Source organism: Neoarius graeffei, chromosome 16, assembly GCF_027579695.1.
Source record: "Neoarius graeffei isolate fNeoGra1 chromosome 16, fNeoGra1.pri, whole genome shotgun sequence".
NCBI lineage: Eukaryota > Metazoa > Chordata > Actinopteri > Siluriformes > Ariidae > Neoarius > Neoarius graeffei.
In genome coordinates, this window is record NC_083584.1 from 60,223,529 (window position 1) to 60,235,423 (window position 11,895).

Genomic DNA, 11,895 nt, shown 5'->3' on the forward strand with positions numbered 1-11,895 from the left:
GCTGGTATTCAGAAGAAACATGTCACCACTTAAAACAACACTTTTAACAAAATCAGTGCGGTGTATTTTGAATCGTTTGTCTCACATCGTTGTTATTATGTCATTGATGAGACGTCGTGATACGATGCATATACGCTCCACTGTAATTGTCTATAAGCTTTTGATCGAGATCAGATTTTTCGCCTAGTCGCTGACTCCAGAGACTTCTAAAGGAAGAGATGTATTGTGTTGTGTTTCCACCTTTTCTCAGAGGCAGACTGTCTCTGAGAAAAGGTCATGACAGAACATGTAATTATAAGCTGATCTCACCTTAATGAGCTGCAATCTGAGAGTACGGTGAAGGTTGAGGAAGAATCAGTTTCATCAGTTGTCTAATGACCTCTGTATGACCCCTTTGGGGTTCATCAAGTCCTGAGACATCTCTCTCTCTCTCTTTGCGTTTTTCTTTCTCTTACCCCAACCTGCTCTCTACTTCTCCTTCCAATCTGGTGGGCATCTGCAGGGGGATTAACCGTGTCATTAAATACAGACCACTCACCCGGTTCCTCCGCGGCTAGCTTCAGCGCCCCAACTTTCCCTGCCATTCTTGGTTCCCTCGGGGGCAGAGTGGGTAGCACCAGGCTGAGCGAGGGCAGGATGGAGGGCTGGAAGCATCCCGTTTTAGATCTCCCCCAAGGGGGATGCGGCCCGTCTCAGACCCACAGGGCAGATCAGCAACGGAGGATCTCTTGAGAACCGGACCCCCTCCCCTGCTTCTTTTGTCTTTTAGAGGCGGGAGAAACAGTGGAGAAGCTGAGGTGAGAAACAGAGTGGGAGGGAAAGAGTGCGGGAAAGGAGGGAAAGACCGAAACAGGTGTGTAAGGAGAAATCACAGGTTAGAGTTAACATCCAGATACCAGGTAGGAGTATCCAGGTTGAGGAAGAGGCTGAACACTTTGTAATGTGTATTTATTGTCAGATAAAATACTCGAGATGCATAGAGGTGCAAGAAGAGAAGAGTTTTTTTCTTTTTTCAAAAATGCGTGCCAGAATGAAAAGTTTTAATCATAAATTATTATCCAACACAAGGTACTTGAATGATTGTTTATTGATGATTGTTTTTTTCCTTCTTGTTGTTCTAAGTATCTAACATTCTGTATTAATCACGTGTTAATCAGTCAAATTATTCAGTCAAAGCCAGATTTAACACATAACACCAATATTTCTTCAAATATATCATCTATGATTGATTCATATTATTTATGAGAATAGTTTCTTGGTTAGCTTCCTTTTGCCTCGTGCTATTTATTCATTATTAGCCCCAGAATCCAGAACTGCATTAAAAAAAAAAGATGAGTAATATCACCATCACAACATATGTATTTTAAGAACACTGTTTAGGCACCCAGGTGAAATTCCATCCCCCTTGTGAGTCTCTGCGTGTGAAAGCCTGTCCTTGTGGGAAAGTGTGGGTCTTGACACTGTTCTGCGGACTGAGTGACATGCTGAACGCTAAGTCCATTCTGCTGCGCGTTGTGTGCGGCGTCGACAAAAGTGCACCGTCGTCCCCTGATGGACTGGAGAACCCGTGGCTGTAGTGGTTCCGCTCCGAGCTTGGGACGTGTGAGTGCTGAGGAGTGGATGCTGCCTTGGGAGGGGTGAAGTGTACGGTAGGAGCTTCAATACCTTGAAGCGTGCCCGTAGATGTGACGGTGTACATCCGTGATGCACCAAGAGTCAAATAATCTACGTTCTCGTCCATGCTGTGACTGAAGCCACATGATGACTCTATGGCACAGTGAGTGTCCGAATAAGGGCTGTACATGATGCTGTCCTGGAGCGCAGGGCTGAAGTGGTCGGTGCTTGGCGCTGGAGAGCTGAAGGACGGCGTATGCTCTGTCGTCGGGCTGCTGAAACTGCTGTCAGTGTTGATGGTGTCCTCGTCCTGGAGTCCCAGTGTTTCCAGAACCCAGGAGTCTAGCGGAGGTGTCGCAGCCACCTCGTCGGCGGAGCAGAACTCCAGAGAGAGGTTACGGCACGTCCGCTTTCCCTCGCCGCCCTGCAACAGCCGACTCACACTGAGGAAGTCTCTCTCATCGTGTACGCCTCTTTTCCTGTTCCGTACATCCATGCTTCTCTGAACAGAGAAAAGCCTCTACATGAGACAAAGAACGAACAAATTAAGGACCAGTTACCAGGTTCTACGGTAAATACACTGTGCAAATTTACTAAACATACCTTTGACTTGTCCTCAAGGGATTTCACATATGATGAGTTTAGAAACTCTTTGAGCTTGTTATTCTCTTCCTGGAGCCTTGCCAGTTCTTCTTCTTTCTGTATCAATGTGTCCTGAAGCTGAGAAAAAAACTAGCGTTAGGATTCTCATTGATATCTGCTAGGGGTTGCTGTTTTGTTCCAGTGTGTTGGAGCAGACCTGCTTGTTCCGCTGGAGGTGGGGGGACAGTGGGTCGGACCAGACGGACTCATGCAGAGCACCGTGTGCTGGAACCAGCTGTGGAACTGAAAGATGTATAAATAAATAATTAAATTAATGGACAATTAAATAATTGACATTTTTAAAATGCTTCCAAAACCATTTGCATACCCTTAAGTGTGAAATCTGGTTTCAGACTTCGGAGCTTTTTTTGCAAAGCACAAAATTCAATTCCAGACGATATGAAACAAAATCCGAACTACGACGGTGAATCAAATGAAAACCTTAAAAGTGCAACATAAAGTAGAATCGAATTGATTTGTTTGTTCCATAGGAATCCAGGCACTGAACAACTGCATCGAATGAAACAGAGATTGTGTCGAGAAATGGCACACTTTTGTGACAGATCTCTGCAATAAACAATGTAAAACTTTAAAATAAAATAATGTTTTAATTTGACTCACCCTCCTAATAACATCTGTGTAACAATATCACTTAAATCCAAATCTATCCAGGCACTATGTAAAGTATCAAGAAAAAAAAATGTTCAAATGTTTCAAATCAGATTCTTTAAAGCTAGACGGCCTTTTGATTTCATAAAATCAGTGAAATTTAGTTCTCTCTGAAATTTGATCATTGTGATTATATGTTTATTTTTGTAATATCTCACAAAATATCGGGCCATTCTGTGGCTGGGAAGTTATTTAATTTGAGGGGATTAAAGCAAATAACGTGCATGAAATCGCTTGCTTCGCGCAGTCAAGCAGACAGAGGAAGTCCGTGTGCGCATGCGCAGGTTCACCTTCTTCTTCTTTTGGGTTTTACAGCAGCTGGCATCCACAGTGTTGCATTACTGCCATCTACAGGTTTACCTTTGACCGCGCACTGACAGTTCCATCATTCTGTCGCTAAACGAACAGCTGATCACAACGAGGTGCTCGCTGAGCGCCGATATTTATTAGTTTGGTCCTGCGTTTCCTTTCCTTCGTATATAACATAACGTTGTTTCTTCTCGCTTTCCGTTACTGTAGTCGGTCTTTCACGTTTCATTCGTGTCCTCCATTTTTCTCTCCTGCTTCAAATTTGTATCCCACAATGCCTTGCGTGAACAGAGAAAGCCCACCACATCATGCATGACATACGGTAGTATCTTGTACTGGGTCATGGTGAAGCAGGAAAAAATAGCAGAGAATTTAGGGCCATGTGCCCTATTATTAATTGCTCTATTTTTAAAAAAAAACCTAATTAAATTGGAGGCCTGTGATTCGAATTCAGTACCTTTGGTCCACTAAACAAAAATAATCAGGTGTCGGGAAAATTCTTTTTATGACCTACATTTGAAAAATCTGAAATGCAGTACAGCTTTAAAAGGAGGATAAGGGATTCTGTGTTTGACTGCTTTTGCCTGCAAAGTTCCCTGAATGTTATTCTGAAAGTAAATATTAAAAAAAAAAAGTGGAAAAAATTCTTTCACAAAACATGAGATTTGGTTTCAGATCTCGGATCGCTGTACAACATTCGGTTTCAGGTGATATGATACAAATTTCTAAATACGTGTTAAATGAGAGTCAAATGAAAATCAATCTTAAAAGTGCAACAGAAATGACATTTTTGTTCTAGAATTCGGAAACTCGTTAAGTCTTGGGTCACTGAACTTTTATGGGATTGTGCGGAGAAACGATACGCTTTTGTGACAAATAGATGCAATCAACCAAAGCAAAATAAAAACATTCAAATGTTTTCAAGAAAAGGGTTTGGTGTTCGACTGCTTTTGTTTGGAAGTTTAGATGTTTTGAAAGCAAATTTTAAAAATGGTGAATGTTTTTTGACTTTGAGATGCACATTTCAGAGAGTGGAATACAAACGACAATTAAAAAAAAATTTCAGATTTTTTAAATTGATGATCAAACTCCATAATGGGTGCAGGATTATAACTGAGCATTCTAAATAATAATAATAATAATAATAATAAACACGGGGCGGCACGGTGGTGTAGTGGTTAGCGCTGTCGCCTCACAGCAAGAAGGTCCGGGTTCGAGCCCCGTGGCCGGCGAGGGCCTTTCTGTGTGGAGTTTGCATGTTCTCCCCGTGTCCGCGTGGGTTTCCTCCGGGTGCTCCGGTTTCCCCCACAGTCCAAAGACATGCAGGTTAGGTTAACTGGTGACTCTAAATTGACCGTAGGTGTGAATGTGAGTGTGAATGGTTGTCTGTGTCTATTAGGGCTGTAACGATACACCCAACTCTCGATTCGTATCACGATTTTTGACCCACGATTCGATACGCCCACGATTTTTTTAAAATGTTTTTTTAAAGTAGTAAATTTGACTTATTAACATTTACTTACTTACATTAACTATTTAATAACAAATAATTCAGACCACTGCAGAAAATGAGTAATATGTATGCAAAAATGAACAAATGTATATCCAAAGATTGTTTTATTTCTCAAAATAATACTGTTGAGCCGGAAGCTCTGTTTTTTTCGGTTCTGAAAAAAGTCATTTTTCCAAATCATGTAAATCCATGAAGATTTTTTTTTTTTTTGGGGGGGGGGGGGGGGTGGCTCTCTCACTGTCTCACTCTCATAGGGCCAATGATTTTCTGTGATCGCGGAAAACAGATGGAAATTACGGAATTTTTATGGTGAAACATTGCTCGCGTGTCAAAATGTAACTGCCACAGAAGGCTTCCGCCCAAGCAGACATGCCTTTCCGGTCAAGTGATTGTGATTGGCTTGTGGCACACCTAGCCAGCCAATGAGCTGCTTGTTTACAGATTCGCTCCCCGCGTCGCAACCAGAATGGCGACCGCTTAAAAGAAATGAATGCTCTGCCAGTGGCGAGTGTGGATGTTGCGTGACTCGCAGAAGATTGTCGCAGGTCGGCGAAAAAACGACTTACTAATAGATACTAAAAAATAAAAGTAATTTAAGTAAGTTTAAAATGTAATTTAAATAAAAAGTAAAGTATTCATAAATTGAAGTTTGGAAGCGCCTCTGTTTTTGGGCTGAGGAGAAGTTTGAAAGGGTGTACCGCGATTCTGCCTTCTTGTATCGCGATACGGATCGTGGCTCTGCGTATCGCGATTTCGATTTCGATACGCATATCGTTACAGCCCTAGTGTCTATGTGTCAGCCCTGTGATGACCTGGCGACTTGTCCAGGGTGTACCCCGCCTTTCGCCCGTAGTCAGCTGGGATAGGCTCCAGCTTGCCTGTGACCCTGTAGGACAGGATAAAGCGGCTAGAGATAATGAGATGAGATAATAAACACTATTTCGGAAAACAACCAATGAAACAGTGGATGATTTTAGATTACTTTCTGTCAGAGCTGAGGTTTTGTAAAAAAAAAAAAAATTATGTTTTAAACTAATTGAGGAATAATTTATGTTGTTTTTATCTTAAATGAAGTAATGCACTGACTATAATAATAATAATAATAATAATAATAATAATAATAATAAACACTATTTCGGAAAACAACCAATGAAACAGTGGACGAGTTTAGATTACTTTCTGTCAGAGCTGAGGTTTTGTAAAAAATATATATATATAAATATATATATACACTACCGTTCAAAAGTTTGGGGTCACCCAGACAATTTAGTGTTTTCCATGAAAAGTCACACTTTTATTTCCCACCATAAGTTGTAAAATGAATAGAAAATATAGTCAAGACATTTTTCTGGCCATTTTGAGCATTTAATCGACCCCACAAATGTGATGCTCCAGAAACTCAATCTGCTCAAAGGAAGGTCAGTTTTATAGCTTCTCTAAAGAGCTCAACTGTTTTCAGCTGTGCTAACATGATTGTACAAGGGTTTTCTAATCATCCATTAGCCTTCTGAGGCAATGAGCAAACACATTGTACCATTAGAACACTGGAGTGAGAGTTGCTGGAAATGGGCCTCTATACACCTATGGAGATATTGCACCAAAAACCAGACATTTGCAGCTAGAATAGTCATTTACCACATTAGCAATGTATAGAGTGGATTTCTGATTAGTTTAAAGTGATCTTCATTGAAAAGAACAGTGCTTTTCTTTCAAAAATAAGGACATTTCAAAGTGACCCCAAACTTTTGAACGGTAGTGTATATATGTTTTAAAGTAATTGAGGAATAATTTATGTTGTTTTTATCTTAAATGAAGTAATGCACTGACTATAATAATAATAATAATAATAATAATAATAATAGTGCTGAGGCTCGACACGGTGCAGCTGAGCGCGTGAATGGCGCGCAACAACCGGGAAATTAAAAACAAAAAAACCGCTCTTGCGCCTCTAATCCCGCAATTTTGTGCCACTTACTCTCGCGCTGGCAACCCGCGTCGTCCAAGCGACCGGCGTCCCAGAGGGAGACGAGCGTTGCCGTGGAAACGTCAACAGTGGCGCGAGCGGACATAGAGGCGGAGTAGGCGCAGTCTGAGCGCGCGTCTCGGCAGGAGAGGATGGAGCTCTGCAAACACACACACACACACACACCAAGCAAAATCAGTGATTCACTTCCTGTGTGTGTAACTGGGAGTGCATAAATATGTCAAATAACTTTTTAAAACCTATAACCATCCCATCCATTGAGTCTTTTTTTGGTCACGTGCTCTCTGACCTGACTCCAGTCTCCTTCCTCCACCACTAAACACCCAGTTCCCCTCTCCCAGTGAGATCACCAGAGCATTTTTTAAGGATTTTCCACTAGGAGACCAATACAATCACAGGCCCCAGAGTCCATGCGGCTGCACCATATTCTGTGATGCAAAATGGTTCACCAATCACCACACAGACAAACACACTACAGTGACTACACAGCTATCAAGAGCAATTACCAAGCACACGTTATGTCAAAGACACTCAAAGTTACACAGTAATGACATTGGATTCTGACATCAGCCATCTCAGTAACCAAATTTTAGTTTTGTTTTTCTTATCCAACATGATCTTGTGTGTATATCTTATAACATAGATCTTCGTTTTCCTTGTTAAATGTATACTTGGTTAATTAATTGCAACTGATTGAACCAAATGATAAGACATAACTTGGTTTAAAATTTGGTCTCCCAGTGAAGCTGGTTTGGCATTGACTAGGAGACCAAATCTGGCCACTGGGAGACTGGGAGACCATCTGGCCACTGGGAGACCATTGCACGAGGATGGAGTGCTGTCATTTTCATGCATGCGCAATAAAAGTGAACTGAGCTGCCTGGAGTGGGTTTAGTGTGACTCAGCTTCCGCCTGTGTGTGTTTTTGATCTGCAGCCCTGCACTGGTGCTTGAGATAAAATCGCAAAACAGCGCACACACACACACACACACACACACACACACACTATAGAAAACGACTTTACTTCAGAGCACGAGCAAAGGAAAAGAAAGATCATAGTTACAGGAGGATCAAGTGTGTGTGTGTGTGTGTGTGTGTGTGTGTGTGTGTGTGTGTGTGTGTGTGTGTGTGTTGAAGTAATTAGGCTTTAACACTCACCATTTCTCAGACAGGATGTTAGGAGCGAGGCGCGAGCTGGAAGTCCCGGGAGCTCGTGAAAACCTTTGGGGAGGAGAGAGAGAGAGAGAGAGAGAGAGAGAGAGAGCTGGAGCACAAAATCAGAGTTTCATTCTGATTTCTATTCAGGTGGCAAAAGCGGTCAGGATGGTAGTGGTGGTCACGTGACCTCCAGATGCGCAACAACTGTCCTGGGCTGTGCGCTTTGTTTCTTGGCCACGGGTGAGATCCTGCTGCAACAGAAGTGCGTGCGCGCACACGAGTGTGTGTGTGTGTGTGTGTGTGTGTGTGAAGGTGGAAAGACACTAGTGCCTAGTGCGCGCGCACCTGTTGTATAGTGCACACCGACGAGTCGTTAATGTGTAAACCCACCCAGTGCAGAGCCAGTTGAGTGTAAAGGCGTGATGAATTCATTGAGCTGCCGGGGTGAGGGGTGGATCTGCTCCCAGCTACCCCCAAACTCAGGGGGAAGGCAACTGTGCATTCCTTCGAGTCACACATTAACATCACTTCTGCGCACACCTCTGTGCACACCTGTATGCTGCTATGGCACACTTCTGGCTGTCATGAGACACTTTTTTTTAACTCCCGACCTCACTGCGACACAGCTTTACCACATCTTTATTATTTGTTATCTCATCTCATCTCATCTCATCTCATTATCTCTAGCCGCTTTATCCTGTCCTACAGGGTCGCGGGCAAGCTGGAGCTGGTACACCCTGGACAAGTCGCCAGGTCATCACAGGGCTGACACATAGACACAGACAACCATTCACACTCACATTCACACCTACGGTCAATTTAGAGTCACCAGTTAACCTAACCTGCATGTCTTTGGACTGTGGGGGAAACCGGAGCACCCGGAGGAGACCCACGCGGACACGGGGAGAACATGCAAACTCCGCACAGAAAGGCCCTCGCCGGCCACGGGGCTCGAACCCGGACCTTCTTGCTGTGAGGCGACAGCGCTAACCACTACACCACCGTGCCGCCCCTAGCCCTGATTTTATTTCTCGAATTTTCTCCCCAGTGCATTGCTGATTTGAATTTCAAACACAGGTTCATAATTCATTCTTGTGGACCAGATTAGAACCTGTATCAGACTGGTCCCAGCAGCACAGTGGTGTAGTCATTAGCACTGTCGCCTCACAGCAAGAAGGTCCTGGGTTCGAGCCCAGTGGCCAACAGGGGCCTTTCTGTGTGGAGTTTGCATGTTCTCCCCATGTCTGCGTGGGTTTCCTCCGGGTGCTCTGGTTTCCCACACAGTCCAAAGGCATGCAGGTTAGGCTAATTGGTGGCTCTAAATTGACCGTAGGTGTGTGTGTGTGTTAATGGTTGTTTGTCTTTAGTCTGGAGTCTTGCCCATAGTCAGCTGGGATAGGCTCCAGCTTGCCCGAGACCCTGCACAGGATAAGTGGCTACAGATAATGGATGGATGGATGGATGGATGGATGGATGGATGGATGGATGGATGGATGGATGGATGGATGGATCAGACTGGTCCCAGCCCGTGGAGCACATTTCAGACACAGGCAGCACAGTGGTGTAGTGGTTAGCACTGTCGCCTCACAGCAAGATGGTCCTGGGTTCAAGCCCAGCGGCCAAAGGGGGCCTTTCTGTATGGAGTTTGTATGTTCTTTGCATGGGTTTCCTCCAGGTGCTCCAGTTTCCCCACAATTCAAAGACATGTGGTTAGGTTAACATGGGGTGGCCTTGGGCTGAAGTGCCCTTGAGCAGGGTACCTAACCCCCAACTGCTCCCCAGACCCACTATTCTGGGTTTGTGTTCATTGCTTCAGATGGGTTAAATGCAGAGAGGAATGTCACTGTGCTTGAGTTTGCATGTGACAAATAAAGGCTTCTTCTTCTGCACTCAATTCAACATTACAGACATAATGTAGCTCCATGTGTCATGAAACTGCATTATGAAATTCCTAGGGGGAAAAAGTCATTTTGTTCCATTGTGTACAAGTATCATAAGATGAATCCAGTTGGTCAAAAATTAAAAGAAAAGTTGTTGTCTTGGATGTTCTAAATCTACAGTTAATTATCTTTCAAATAAGGGCTTATTTGTTCAGTTTGGTGCAGCCAATCCAGAGAGGCCTCATCAGCAGAAAATCACGCTTGGAGAAAATCAGCTGTAAAATTGAAATTAAGTTGCAAATTTAAATTAATTGGAATAAATTGGAATCCAGCTATTTGGATTTGGTGACATGCCCCATATTCTGTATTGATTAATGACAGTAAAAACTCACCTTGACTTGTGTTTTATTTTCAAGCACAGTCCTGTAGAATGAGAACATTACAAAGATTCAGCATTACGCTCTCAGAGATATTAAAGCAATAAAATATTGAAGAAAGGGTAGAGTTTAGTACGCTTTGTTCTGAGACATAGTATATACAGTACATCCATCCATTATCTGTAGCTGCTTATCCTGTGCCAGGTTGTGGTAAAGCTGGAACCTATCCCAGTTGACTATGGGCGAAAGGCGGGGTACACCCTGGACAAGTCGCCAGATCATTGCAGGGCTGACACACATAGAGACACACAATCATTCACACTCACATTCACACCTACGGTCAATTTAGAGCCACCAATTAGCCTAACCTGCATGTCTTTGGACTGTGGGGGAAACCAGAGCACCCAGACAAAACCCACGTAGACACGAGGAGAACATGCAAACTACGCACAGAAAGGCCCCCGTCAGCCACTGGGCTTGAACCAGGAACGTTCTTGCTGTGATGCGACAGTGCTAACCACTACACCACTGTGCTGCCCTGCATACAGTACAGTACGTCACATTTATTTCCATCTCTTGGTGTTCACTTTGGTGTGGTTTCAGGATACAAGTCTTCAGTTAGAGGAAACGCTTCACAAGTGCTCACCATTCTCCAGTGCATATACCTCTATCTCATTTCTTCAGCCATAATGAGAATGTTTATGGCTTTTATCATTCTTGTCCATTCCTGAAATATCACCTGAATGCATGGCGTTGTGTGATATATCTATTAATCGACATGCATGTTATTACACTCACCAGCCATTTTAATAGGAACTTGTTGTTGATTCTTAGATTCCTGTTCTTGGCTGCAGGAGTGGAACCCAATGTGTTGTTCTTCTGTTGCATGCTGAGATGTTTTCTGCTCACCACAGTCGTAAAGAGTTACTACATCCTTCCTGGCAGCTCGAACCAATCTGTGCCGAGTTTCCCAAAAGTATCGTAGCACAAAGTTCATCGTTAAACGGTAAAGTGAGCAACACAATGAACATTCTCTCTCCTAGTTAAGATGCTCGTCGCATTAAAAGGCTTTTGGGAAACCCACCACTGGCCATTTTCCTCTGACCTCTCTTATCAACAATGCGTTTGTTTCCACCCACAGAACTGTCGCTCACTTACTCAATGTTTTTTTGTTTTTCGCACCATTCGGTGTAAACTCTAGAGACTGCTGTGTGTGGAAACCCCAGGAGATCAGCAGTTTCTGAAATACTCAAACCAGTCCATCTGGCTCAAACCAACACCCATGCCACAGTGAAAGAAAGTCACACTTTGAGATCACAGTTTTTCCCATTCTGATGTTTGAAGTGAACATTAACTGAAGCTCTTGATTTGTATCTGCATGATTTGATGCATTGTGCTGCTGTCAAGGGATCGGCCGATTACAGAACTGCATCAAACAGCAGGTGGATGGATGGGTGTTCCTAATAAAGTGGCCAGTGAGTGTATATTATTATAATAAACGGTTGTACATCTTTGTACAGTGGGGCAAAAAAGTATTTAGTCAGCCACCAATTGTGCAAGTTCTCCCACTTTAAAAGATGAGAGAGGCCTGTAATTTTCATCATAGGTACACTTCAACTATGAAAGACAGAATGGGGGGAAAGAATCCAGGAAATCACATTGTAGGATTTTTAATGAATTAATTGGTAAATTCCTCGGTAAAATAAGTATTTGGTCACCTACAAACAAGCAAGATTTCTGGCTCTCACA

The 11,895-nt window shown here is 43.2% G+C and overlaps 1 protein-coding gene across 2 annotated transcripts; it reads right to left on the reverse strand.

The window, feature by feature from the left end:
- Positions 1–1,197: 1,197 nt before the first annotated feature.
- Positions 1,198–10,180, reverse strand: gmnc (geminin coiled-coil domain containing). 2 transcript variants are annotated; one of them, XM_060942182.1, is made up of 6 exons: positions 10,162–10,180; positions 7,890–7,952; positions 6,723–6,870; positions 2,414–2,499; positions 2,218–2,334; positions 1,198–2,134 (listed from the first exon to the last, which is right to left on the reverse strand). In XM_060942182.1, the coding sequence occupies exons 2-6, from the start codon at positions 7,890–7,892 to the stop codon at positions 1,364–1,366; spliced, it is 1,125 nt and encodes a 374-aa protein (XP_060798165.1). In that variant the 5' UTR covers positions 7,893–7,952; positions 10,162–10,180; the 3' UTR covers positions 1,198–1,363. The 2 variants fall into 2 exon arrangements, with proteins under 2 accessions (XP_060798165.1, XP_060798166.1); XM_060942183.1 differs by lacking the exon at positions 10,162–10,180 and having other exon boundaries at positions 7,890–8,056.
- Positions 10,181–11,895: the final 1,715 nt, after the last annotated feature.

Excerpts from the sequence above, each read along its gene's own strand:
- gmnc (XM_060942182.1), bottom strand. Across the intron at positions 2,500-6,722 it reads CGCGGGTTGCCAGCGCGAGA|TTCCACAGCTGGTTCCAGCA; the intron begins GTAAGTGGCACA and ends TACATCTTTCAG. Across the intron at positions 2,135-2,217 it reads CCCTTGAGGACAAGTCAAAG|AGGCTTTTCTCTGTTCAGAG; the intron begins GTATGTTTAGTA and ends TGTCTCATGTAG.